General features: G+C 38.5%; 1 protein-coding gene across 2 annotated transcripts; it reads right to left on the bottom strand.

The window, feature by feature from the left end:
* Positions 1–11,510: 11,510 nt before the first annotated feature.
* Positions 11,511–12,932, bottom strand: LOC124410432 (NFX1-type zinc finger-containing protein 1-like). 2 transcript variants are annotated; one of them, XM_046888791.1, is made up of 3 exons: positions 12,572–12,932; positions 11,998–12,410; positions 11,511–11,615 (listed from the first exon to the last, which is right to left on the bottom strand). In XM_046888791.1, exons 1-2 carry the CDS (start codon positions 12,881–12,883, stop codon positions 12,036–12,038), a joined length of 687 nt encoding a protein of 228 aa, XP_046744747.1. In that variant the 5' UTR covers positions 12,884–12,932; the 3' UTR covers positions 11,511–11,615; positions 11,998–12,035. The 2 variants fall into 2 exon arrangements, with proteins under 2 accessions (XP_046744747.1, XP_046744748.1); XM_046888792.1 differs by having other exon boundaries at positions 12,007–12,410.
* Positions 12,933–13,254: the final 322 nt, after the last annotated feature.

Genomic DNA, 13,254 nt, shown 5'->3' with positions numbered 1-13,254 from the left:
CCCCTTTGCATTTTTGGTGAAAATTTCGACGACTTTGAAAAGTGCTGCAATTAATTCTTTGGAACACTATTCCGACGTAATTTTGCGAGAGAAATCGATTGATCGCAGTCCCAATGCGCTGCGAGCAACACCTGTAAAGTTACAGCCGAAAAACTGCAGATTTTCATCGCCATTTCTCTGCTGCTGGTCCTACGCTGTTTTTCATGTGTTTTCTGAGTTCCTGGGCGTCGAATTACTCTAAAAAGCGTCATAATAATTGATTCCCAGACGAAAGATTTTTCGGCCAAAAAAAATCCAAGGCTAACCCCTTTGCATTTTTGGTGAAAATTTCGACGACTTTGAAAAGTGCTGCAATTATTTCTTTAGAACACTATTCCGACGTAATTTTGCGAGAGAAGTCGATTGATCGCAGTCCCAATGCGCTGCGAGCAACACCTGTAAAGTTACAGCCGAAAAACTGCAGATTTTCATCGCCATTTCTCTGCTGCTGGTCCTACGCTGTTTTTCATGTGTTTTCTGAGTTCCTGGGCGTCGAATTAGTCTAAAAAGCGTCATAATAATCGATTCCCAGACAAAAGATTTTTCGGCCAAAAAAAATCCAAGGCTAACCCCTTCGCATTTTTGGTGAAAATTTCGACGACTTTGAAAAGTGCTGCAATTAATTCTTTAGAACACTATTCCGACGTAATTTTGCGAGAGAAATCGATTGATCGCAGTCCCAATGCGCTGCGAGCAACACCTGTAAAGTTACAGCCGAAAAACTGCAGATTTTCATCGCCATTTCTCTGCTGCTGGTCCTACGCTGTTTTTCATGTGTTTTCTGAGTTCCTGGGCGTCGAATTAGGCTAAAAAGCGTCATAATAATCGATTCCCAGACAAAAGATTTTTCGGCCAAAAAAAATCCAAGGCTAACCCCTTTGCATTTTTGGTGAAAATTTCGACGACTTTGAAAAGTGCTGCAATTAATTCTTTAGAACACTATTCCGACGTAATTTTGCGAGAGAAATCGATTGATCGCAGTCCCAATGCGCTGCGAGCAACACCTGTAAAGTTACAGCCGAAAAACTGCAGATTTTCATCGCCATTTCTCTGCTGCTGGTCCTACGCTGTTTTTCATGTGTTTTCTGAGTTCCTGGGCGTCGAATTAGTCTAAAAAGCGTCATAATAATCGATTCCCAGACAAAAGATTTTTCGGCCAAAAAAAATCCAAGGCTAACCCCTTTGCATTTTTGGTGAAAATTTCGACGACTTTGAAAAGTGCTGCAATTAATTCTTTAGGACACTATTCCGACGTAATTTTGCGAGAGAAATCGATTGATCGCAGTCCCAATGCGCTGCGAGCAACACCTGTGAAGTTACAGCCGAAAAACTGCAGATTTTCATCGCCATTTCTCTGCTGCTGGTCCTACGCTGTTTTTCATGTGTTTTCTGAGTTCCTGGGCGTCGAATTAGTCTAAAAAGCGTCATAATAATCGATTCCCAGAAGAAAGATTTTTCGGCCAAAAAAAATCCAAGGCTAACCCCTTTGCATTTTTGGTGAAAATTTCGACGACTTTGAAAAGTGCTGCAATTAATTCTTTGGAACACTATTCCGACGTAATTTTGCGAGAGAAATCGATTGATCGCAGTCCCAATGCGCTGCGAGCAACACCTGTAAAGTTACAGCCGAAAAACTGCAGATTTTCATCGCCATTTCTCTGCTGCTGGTCCTACGCTGTTTTTCATGTGTTTTCTGAGTTCCTGGGCGTCGAATTAGTCTAAAAAGCGTCATAATAATCGATTCCCAGACAAAAGATTTTTCGGCCAAAAAAAATCCAAGGCTAACCCCTTTGCATTTTTGGTGAAAATTTCGACGACTTCGAAAAGTGCTGCAATTAATTCTTTAGAACACTATTCCGACGTAATTTTGCGAGAGAAATCGATTGATCGCGGTCCCAATGCGCTGCGAGCAACACCTGTAAAGTTACAGCCGAAAAACTGCAGATTTTCATCGCCATTTCTCTGCTGCTGGTCCTACGCTGTTTTTCATGTGTTCTCTGAGTTCCTGGGCGTCGAATTAGTCTAAAAAGCGTCATAATAATCGATTCCCAGACGAAAGATTTTCCGGCCAAAAAAAATCCAAGGCTAACCCCTTTGCATTTTTGGTGGAAATTTCGACGACTTTGAAAAGTGCTGCAATTAATTCTTTAGAACACTATTCCGACGTAATTTTGCGAGAGAAATCGATTGATCGCCGTCCCAATGCGCTGCGAGCAACACCTGTAAAGTTACAGCCGAAAAACTGCAGATTTTCATCGCCATTTCTCTGCTGCTGGTCCTACGCTGTTTTTCATGTGTTTTCTGAGTTCCTGGGCGTCGAATTAGTCTAAAAAGCGTCATAATAATTGATTCCCAGACGAAAGATTTTTCGGCCAAAAAAAATCCAAGGCTAACCCCTTTGCATTTTTGGTGAAAATTTCGACGACTTTGAAAAGTGCTGCAATTATTTCTTTAGAACACTATTCCGACGTAATTTTGCGAGAGAAATCGATTGATCGCAGTCCCAATGCGCTGCGAGCAACACCTGTAAAGTTACAGCCGAAAAACTGCAGATTTTCATCGCCATTTCTCTGCTGCTGGTCCTACGCTGTTTTTCATGTGTTTTCTGAGTTCCTGGGCGTCGAATTAGTCTAAAAAGCGTCATAATAATCGATTCCTAGACAAAAGATTTTTCGGCCAAAAAAAATCCAAGGCTAACCCCTTTGCATTTTTGGTGAAAATTTCGACGACTTTGAAAAGTGCTGCAATTAATTCTTTAGAACACTATTCCGACGTAATTTTGCGAGAGAAATCGATTGATCGCAGTCCCAATGCGCTGCGAGCAACACCTGTAAAGTTACAGCCGAAAAACTGCAGATTTTCATCGCCATTTCTCTGCTGCTGGTCCTACGCTGTTTTTCATGTGTTTTCTGAGTTCCTGGGCGTCGAATTAGTCTGAAAAGCGTCATAATAATCGATTCCCAGACAAAAGATTTTTCGGCCAAAAAAAATCCAAGGCTAACCCCTTCGCATTTTTGGTGAAAATTTCGACGACTTTGAAAAGTGCTGCAATTAATTCTTTAGAACACTATTCCGACGTAATTTTGCGAGAGAAATCGATTGATCGCAGTCCCAATGCGCTGCGAGCAACACCTGTAAAGTTACAGCCGAAAAACTGCAGATTTTCATCGCCATTTCTCTGCTGCTGGTCCTACGCTGTTTTTCATGTGTTTTCTGAGTTCCTGGGCGTCGAATTAGGCTAAAAAGCGTCATAATAATCGATTCCCAGACAAAAGATTTTTCGGCCAAAAAAAATCCAAGGCTAACCCCTTTGCATTTTTGGTGAAAATTTCGACGACTTTGAAAAGTGCTGCAATTAATTCTTTAGAACACTATTCCGACGTAATTTTGCGAGAGAAATCGATTGATCGCAGTCCCAATGCGCTGCGAGCAACACCTGTAAAGTTACAGCCGAAAAACTGCAGATTTTCATCGCCATTTCTCTGCTGCTGGTCCTACGCTGTTTTTCATGTGTTTTCTGAGTTCCTGGGCGTCGAATTAGTCTAAAAAGCGTCATAATAATCGATTCCCAGACAAAAGATTTTTCGGCCAAAAAAAATCCAAGGCTAACCCCTTTGCATTTTTGGTGAAAATTTCGACGACTTTGAAAAGTGCTGCAATTAATTCTTTAGAACACTATTCCGACGTAATTTTGCGAGAGAAATCGATTGATCGCAGTCCCAATGCGCTGCGAGCAACACCTGTAAAGTTACAGCCGAAAAACTGCAGATTTTCATCGCCATTTCTCTGCTGCTGGTCCTACGCTGTTTTTCATGTGTTTTCTGAGTTCCTGGGCGTCGAATTAGTCTAAAAAGCGTCATAATAATCGATTCCCAGACGAAAGATTTTTCGGCCAAAAAAAATCCAAGGCTAACCCCTTTGCATTTTTGGTGTAAATTTCGACGACTTTGAAAAGTGCTGCAATTAATTCTTCAGAACACTATTCCGACGTAATTTTGCGAGAGAAATCGATTGATCGCAGTCCCAATGCGCTGCGAGCAACACCTGTAAAGTTACAGCCGAAAAACTGCAGATTTTCATCGCCATTTCTCTGCTGCTGGTCCTACGCTGTTTTTCATGTGTTTTCTGAGTTCCCGGGCGTCGAATGAGTCTAAAAAGCGTCATAATAATCGATTCCCAGACAAAAGATTTTTCGGCCAAAAAAAATCCAAGGCTAACCCCTTTGCATTTTTGGTGAAAATTTCGACGACTTTGAAAAGTGCTGCAATTAATTCTTTAGAACACTATTCCGACGTAATTTTGCGAGAGAAATCGATTGATCGCAGTCCCAATGCGCTGCGAGCAACACCTGTAAAGTTACAGCCGAAAAACTGCAGATTTTCATCGCCATTTCTCTGCTGCTGGTCCTACGCTGTTTTTCATGTGTTTTCTGAGTTCCCGGGCGTCGAATGAGTCTAAAAAGCGTCATAATAATCGATTCCCAGACAAAAGATTTTTCGGCCAAAAAAAATCCAAGGCTAACCCCTTTGCATTTTTGGTGAAAATTTCGACGACTTTGAAAAGTGCTGCAATTAATTCTTTAGAACACTATTCCGACGTAATTTTGCGAGAGAAATCGATTGATCGCAGTCCCAATGCGCTGCGAGCAACACCTGTAAAGTTACAGCCGAAAAACTGCAGATTTTCATCGCCATTTCTCTGCTGCTAATCCTACGCTGTTTTTCATGTGTTTTCTGAGTTCCTGGGCGTCGAATTAGTCTAAAAAGCGTCATAATAATCGATTCCCAGACAAAAGATTTTTCGGCCAAAAAAAATCCAAGGCTAACCCCTTTGCATTATTGGTGAAAATTTCGACGACTTTGAGAAGTGCTGCAATTAATTCTTTAGAACACTATTCCGACGTAATTTTGCGAGAGAAATCGATTGATCGCAGTCCCAATGCGCTGCGAGCAACACCTGTAAAGTTACAGCCGAAAAACTGCAGATTTTCATCGCCATTTCTCTGCTGCTGGTCCTACGCTGTTTTTCATGTGTTTTCTGAGTTCCTGGGCGTCGAATTAGTCTAAAAAGCGTCATAATAATCGATTCCCAGACGAAAGATTTTTCGGCCAAAAAAAATCCAAGGCTAACCCCTTTGCATTTTTGGTGTAAATTTCGACGACTTTGAAAAGTGCTGCAATTAATTCTTCAGAACACTATTCCGACGTAATTTTGCGAGAGAAATCGATTGATCGCAGTCCCAATGCGCTGCGAGCAACACCTGTAAAGTTACAGCCGAAAAACTGCAGATTTTCATCGCCATTTCTCTGCTGCTGGTCCTACGCTGTTTTTCATGTGTTTTCTGAGTTCCTGGGCGTCGAATTAGTCTAAAAAGCGTCATAATAATCGATTCCCAGACAAAAGATTTTTCGGCCAAAAAAAATCCAAGGCTAACCCCTTTGCATTTTTGGTGAAAATTTCGACGACTTTGAAAAGTGCTGCAATTATTTCTTTAGAACACTATTCCGACGTAATTTTGCGAGAGAAATCGATTGATCGCAGTCCCAATGCGCTGCGAGCAACACCTGTAAAGTTACAGCCGAAAAACTGCAGATTTTCATCGCCATTTCACTGCTGCTGGTCCTACGCTGTTTTTCATGTGTTTTCTGAGTTCCTGGGCGTCGAATTAGTCCTAAAAGCGTCATAATAATCGATTCCCAGACAAAAGATTTTTCGGCCAAAAAAAATCCAAGGCTAACCCCATTGCATTTTTGGTGAAAATTTCGACGACTTTGAAAAGTGCTGCAATTAATTCTTCAGAACACTATTCCGACGTAATTTTGCGAGAGAAATCGATTGATCGCAGTCCCAATGCGCTGCGAGCAACACCTGTAAAGTTACGGCCGAAAAACTGCAGATTTTCATCGCCATTTCTCTGCTGCTGGTCCTACGCTGTTTTTCATGTGTTTTCTGAGTTCCTGGGCGTCGAATTAGTCTAAAAAGCGTCATAATAATCGATTCCCAGACAAAAGATTTTTCGGCCAAAAAAAATCCAAGGCTAACCCCTTAGCATTTTTGGTGAAAATTTCGACGACTTTGAAAAGTGCTGCAATTATTTCTTGAGAACACTATTCCGACGTAATTTTGCGAGAGAAATCGATTGATCGCAGTCCCAATGCGCTGCGAGCAACACCTGTAAAGTTACAGCCGAAAAACTGCAGATTTTCATCGCCATTTCTCTGCTGCTGGTCCTACGCTGTTTTTCATGTGTTTTCTGAGTTCCTGGGCGTCGATTTAGTCTAAAAAGCGTCATAATAATCGATTCCCAGACAAAAGATTTTTCGGCCAAAAAAAATCCAAGGCTAACCCCTTTGCATTTTTGGTGAAAATTTCGACGACTTCTAAAAGTGCTGCAATTAATTCTTTAGAACACTATGCCGACGTAATTTTGCGAGAGAAATCGATTGATCGCAGTCCCAATGCGCTGCGAGCAACACCTGTAAAGTTACAGCCGAAAAACTGCAGATTTTCATCGCCATTTCTCTGCTGCTGGTCCTACGCTGTTTTTCATGTGTTTTCTGAGTTCCCGGGCGTCGAATTAGTCTAAAAAGCGTCATAATAATCGATTCCCAGACAAAACATTTTTCGGCCAAAAAAAATCCAAGGCTAACCCCTTTGCATTTTTGGTGAAAATTTCGACGACTTTGAAAAGTGCTGCAATTATTTCTTTAGAACACTATTCCGACGTGATTTTGCGAGAGAAATCGATTGATCGCAGTCCCAATGCGCTGCGAGCAACACCTGTAAAGTTACAGCCGAAAAACTGCAGATTTTCATCGCCATTTCTCTGCTGCTGGTCCTACGCTGTTTTTCATGTGTTTTCTGAGTTCCTGGGCGTCAAATTAGTCTAAAAAGCGTCATAATAATCGATTCCCAGACAAAAGATTTTTCGGCCAAAAAAAATCCAAGGCTAACCCCTTTGCATTTTTGGTGAAAATTTCGACGACTTTGAAAAGTGCTGCAATTAATTCTTGAGAACACTATTCCGACGTAATTTTGCGAGAGAAATCGATTGATCGCAGTCCCAATGCGCTGCGAGCAACACCTGTAAAGTTACAGCCGAAAAACTGCAGATTTTCATCGCCATTTCTCTGCTGCTGGTCCTACGCTGTTTTTCATGTGTTTTCTGAGTTCCTGGGCGTCGAATTAGTCTAAAAAGCGTCATAATAATCGATTCCCAGACAAAAGATTTTTCGGCCAAAAAAAATCCAAGGCTAACCCCTTTGCATTTTTGGTGAAAATTTCGACGACTTTGAAAAGTGCTGCAATTAATTCTTTAGAACACTATTCCGACGTAATTTTGCGAGAGAAATCGATTGATCGCAGTCCCAATGCGCTGCGAGCAACACCTGTAAAGTTACAGCCGAAAAACTGCAGATTTTCATCGCCATTTCTCTGCTGCTGGTCCTACGCTGTTTTTCATGTGTTTTCTGAGTTCCTGGGCGTCGAATTAGTCTAAAAAGCGTCATGATAATCGATTCCCAGACAAAAGATTTTTCGGCCAAAAAAAATCCAAGGCTAACCGCTTTGCATTTTTGGTGAAAATTTCGACGACTTTGAAAAGTGCTGCAATTAATTCTTTAGAACACTATTCCGACCTAATTTTGCGAGAGAAATCGATTGATCGCAGTCCCAATGCGCTGCGAGCAACACCTGTAAAGTTACAGCCGAAAAACTGCAGATTTTTATCGTCATTCCTCTGCTGATGGTCCTACGCTTTTTTTAATGTGCTTTTCAAGTTCCCGAGGTTCCAATTAGCCGAGAAACGGTCATACAAATCAATTCGGAGACCAGAAATTTTCGGCTCTCAAAATCGCAAAAAAAGTAAGGCTAACCCCTTTGGATTTCTGGCGAAAATTTCAACGACTTTTATAAGTGCTGCGACTTATTCTTCAAGGCCATATACCGACGTAATTTTGCAAGAAAAAACGAGAGAGCGCAGTCCCAATACGCTGCGAGCAACGGATCAAAAGTTACAGCCGAATAACTGCAGATTTTCATCGTCATTTCTCTGCTGATGGTCCCACGCTTTTTTTCATGTGTTTTTTGAGTTCCTGAGGTTCCAATTAGCCGAGAAACGGTCATACAAATCAATCCGGAGACCAGAAATTTTCGGCTCCAAAAATCGCAAAAAAAGTAAGGCTTACCCCTCTGGATTTTTGGCGAAAATTTCGACGACTTCGGAAAGTGCTGCAATTAATTTTTTAGGGCACTATTCTGACGTAATTTTGCAAGAGAAAACGAATGAGCACAGTCCCAATACGCTGCGAGCAATGGATTTAAAGTTACAGCTATCACGTATATCCTGTCTGATTATGAATTACCTGTTGTGAAAATATAATTGATGACGGTTGTTTTGTTAATTATTCATGTTCACGAACTTATTCCTCCTTCATAACTTCGACTCTTAATGAAAAGGGACAAGGATTAGAGTATAAAACAAATTCGCAATCCATTATCTTTCACAATTTCGCAGTTAGTGCTGCTGATTTCCCCATAGGTTCAGAAGACGGCATCGAACAATATTGCGATTCGGTTAGTGGAATGGGAATAAAACTGGATCAAATCTTGTGTATAATATTCAGGATTATTTATTGATCGTGGGAGGAAAAAGAATAAAAAGAAATACAGTACAAATAAGAAAAGGGTCGCGGTGGGGTCCTGGGTTCATGCCAGGACGACAGGTGGATCTAGACCAACCAACTTCATTCGGTGTCCCTCATATCTCACACATACACGTCTCACATACAATACGGATTAGGATACACATACATAAAGAACTATATACAGTAACACAAAGCAAACACTCTCATGGAAATATATAATACATTATTCTAACAAACAATTAATTGTCAACGATTCGTGTTATTTCAATTTCAGCAAAAATAAACATCCCGCAGATGATCAATTTTTCTCTTAAGGTGTCATGTGTAGCAAAAAACATAGCCAGAAAATAAATCGACAACTCTGAGCCCAATACTCAGTAGGTTCATTTTTAGAGTGCCCCCCCCCCCCCCCCCCCTCGTTTTGCTCGTTTTTATTCAATACTGAAGAACAATGGAGCCTTCCTTATTGTATTTGACATTTTCTGCCACCTGGGAAAATGTACTGTACGGTACGTAGTTATAACAAAACCTTGAACAAAATTATAATTGAGTACCGTAATAGCAGTAATTAACAAAATTTGATAAGAACACAGATATTGTTCATGTTTTTCCTGACCGAACAGGACGCGAAGTTCCATCCATTTCTGGAGCCTCTGTGCTATCATTTGGCAATCGATGTGAATATACACCAATGGCAGCTTCGTAAAGGTTGAATTGTTGCTATGGCTTTCTTGCATATTACGGCCGCACTCATCAATCGAATACATGGGCCCCTTAGAACGCTTGAACCAGTTTCCTTGCTTGTAACCCACTGCTTTTACGATCATTTTACGTTCTTTATGTGATACAAGTGTCCTCAACTGTTTCAAATTATTATCAACTCGATCTTCTCTTGATTTAGAAAATCTTTTAATTTGAGAAGTTTCTTAAATACGGAGTATGTAATGTATGGTTTCCTAGATGCCAGAGAGTCATATTGATCAAAGCTAGCCTCTAATTCCATTCCACAAATTTCTCTGTATTAATTAAATAAATGAAATTTTTTAATAATAATAGTAAAACAGTGCGTAGACCAAAGCCCTAATTGCATACAAATGTAAACTTGATTCAAAGAATTCCATAATTTATGAAGATAAAATATTTTTGATCCAAATTCTATCTTCATTTTTGTTCCTAGAGAAACACTGGTGCTCAGGATTTCCAAATATGTTCTCATTACCCTAAAATCTATTTGTTAAGATATTGTTAATCTCATACAATAATCGTATCTTTTAAATTTCTACACAATCGCATTTGAATATCTTTACCTATAAATTTAAAGAAACTTCAATAAAAACTTTGACCACGAGTAATACTCCGCAAAGTCTAATGATCTGATGCTTTACAGTCGGATCCCTTTATAAATCCGTGCAACCAAGAAATGTAAGGGAAAAAAACCGTACTGATACATAAATATTAATTATAAAATTCAAATAACTTTTATCACTGAGGGAGAGAGCGAGTAGAGCTGTCTATACAACAGAATAATCTAGTAAAATTGAAAACTGAAGAGTGTTAATAACTATTGGAAAATAAGAAGAAGTAAATGTGTTCCGCGGTGCACAAAAACATTCCGTCAGTTTTAAACAAAGCCGAATGCATACGTTAAAAAAAAAACGGGTACGTAATAGGCATGATTTCCAATTACGACGTAGTTTTCAATCGTTTATAATTTTAACATTTAAACTTGACTTATTTTGAATTCTGCTCATTTATTAAACGTGCTTGATACTTATATGATCCGTCTTATATTATACAGCTCTGCATTTTTTTTCATTCGTCAACGAAACTCCTCAGACATATTCTATTTGAATATTTACACCTTCACTACAATAAATAATTAATTATCATGTTCGCATCAACGCTGTATTCAACTTGGTGATAATCCAGCTGTTGCGCTATGAAACATAAATACTTTTGTTCATTTTTGTGATGTATGCGATAGAGTAGAAGAATACATGAAGAGCAAATGTAAATATTGTACGATGTAATGCAGAACGAGGTACTTATTAACTAATAATAATGTATTGAAATCTTAATAAAATAATTTTCTATTTGCCACAATAACATTTTTATTTATTCAAATTTACGTTCAATCTTTCATAAAGTTCTATTTGCTAATAAATAATGTCATTTAATGATAGATATAGAATAATCATTTATATTACAGAGAAAAACGATCTGAGGCAAGAAAATACGGCGTGCAATGGAACCCGCGCGCCGATGTGACGTGCCGCACTAGATAAATTAATTTTTTTCCAATAGTAATAATAATTGCGTTTTTGATGGAAAATTTGACGTATAATGCCATGGTTATACTAAGAACTTGCTACGAGGTGGGGGCAGTGGTTAAAAATCGATTTAAACATTTTAATTGCTTATAACAATACGAATTTGTAAATAATTTTCAATGAAACTATTTTTTATCAAAGTTCATTCTTTTAGCTTTAAAATGAAAGGAAGAAGAACCTTCTAGCTCAAATAGAACCGAAGTTATGAATTTTTTTAAATGAGTCTACAAGCCGAAAATCACCAGATTCTCAAATTTTCGATCCTCTCTGTTATCCAAAATATGTGAAAGAAAAAGAAATCCTGAAATAGGTATCTCTTTTTTTTCGATATAGAACCCGTAAAAAAAAATTCAGCCAAATCAAAAATTTTTATCCAAATCTGTCCGGTTTGTAAAAGAAAATCCCAGTTACTGAAAAAAAAAAGAAACTGAGAATTTTATTAACAAAAAGTTGTTACATCTCATAATACAGATCAACAAGAATATTCGGTATTTTGTTTATATAAAAATATGTAATGATAACCGTGCGGTAGGTGTCCTCTTAAGCCATGTGTTCAAAAACACAATTTGCGGAGACCACGATCCAAGGATAAGATACTCATCTGAAATGAAAAGATCGAGATCAAATCAACGATATTTTTCTGATACAGCAAATTTCCAAGTCCTTGACCATTAGATTTTTTGTATAGTTATAGCTTATCCGCACGATGTGGAATACACACTATTTTTGCAATACCACTGACGGCGCGTCAGATTGAGATTAGGTGAATTACACTGAATGAATTACAAGGTAAAATTGAGTTGTTCGAAAGTGCGCATGCGTCAAAAGGAACCCTAGTGTGTAAAATATAGCATTTTAATTGTGCGCATGCGCCAACGTTGTTTTATAAAACTGTTCAAAAATGAGGCACTATACGCGAGCCCTACAAACTTAGAAAAGTGAACTTTCGAAGCAAGTATTGGAAAAGTGATTAATCAACTTACTTTGTTAACGTACATTATGGACGAACAGGACATGAGAATCAATCCATTTCTGTCGCCACTGTATTATCACTTCGCAATTGATGCGAAACACCACCAATTGCTGCTCTGCACTCGTTACAATGGCTTTCTTGCATTGCACGACCGCATTCTCCAATTGAATAGATGTGTCCCTTAGGGCACTTATACCAGTGTCCTTGCCGGAAATTCAAAGCTTTCACGATCATTTTACGTTCGTTTTTTATCACGTTTTTCATGGTTCTCAATTGATTTAAATCAGTGTTAACTTCTTCTTCTCTCGATTCAGAAAATCTTTCAATTTGGAGTAGTTTTTTTAGTATAGAATGTTGTTCCTTGTCCGCTGGTGAGCCGTACTGATCAAGGCCAACTTCTGATTCTATTGTACAAACTTCTATCTGCCAAGTTAACAAAAGATGCATGATGATATGAGTAATTATGCGTATATCAAAGGAAAGATTACATACTACAAGTTTGAATATGATTTGAAAAATTTCGTGATTTATAAATATCACAAATTATCATCTAGATTTTATTGAAGCGTCTGTTTCTATCTTACCAGATAATACAACCGCTGTGATTCTCGTTCAACATCATTGATTTCTTGTTGAGAAATTTGGCCTCGTATAGGAAGGCTTTCCAAAAGCATAGTTACTTGACTTTTTACTGATACATAGGAGGGAACGGTATGACTCTTGACTTTGTCTAATTTCCTACATATATCTTGCAAGATGTCGAGTACAATTCGAGTAGCCTCAGCTGTTTGTGCATTCAAGGTTTGTCGTCTCTTTGTTTTTGTCACTGGAGAGATACTCGCGCTCAGTTTTGTCAGATATGTCGTGATTGCTTTAAAACCTATTCGTAAAGACATGATTAATTCACAGGATGCGTATTAATCGTATTTTTTAATTTACTTAAAAATGGTTTACTTAAAAATTTATTTTCAGATTTTAGGAACATCAAAAAGATATTTTGTATTTCATATACTTTATTCTAATATTCTGTATGTATTCTTGGTAAAGCTTTGACATTCTTCCCATCTAGTAAGAATGTCTACGCTATACCCATTTTTCACTTGAAGGATTATTGGACACCAAAATTTGTGAATGGCTATGAGGTGAGTTATTTGTCTCACATGAAATAACTCAAAATGATACCGAATTGGGTGAAATACAATATACATTTTTACTCCACGAAAAAAAAAAGAAAAATCAGACAATCGTGATAAAATTAGTCACAAGT

The sequence above is a fragment of the Diprion similis genome, chromosome 9 (genome assembly GCF_021155765.1).
Source record: "Diprion similis isolate iyDipSimi1 chromosome 9, iyDipSimi1.1, whole genome shotgun sequence".
NCBI lineage: Eukaryota > Metazoa > Arthropoda > Insecta > Hymenoptera > Diprionidae > Diprion > Diprion similis.
The sequence above is the reverse complement of the archived record's forward strand: the minus strand, read 5'-3'. Positions and strand labels throughout refer to the sequence as shown.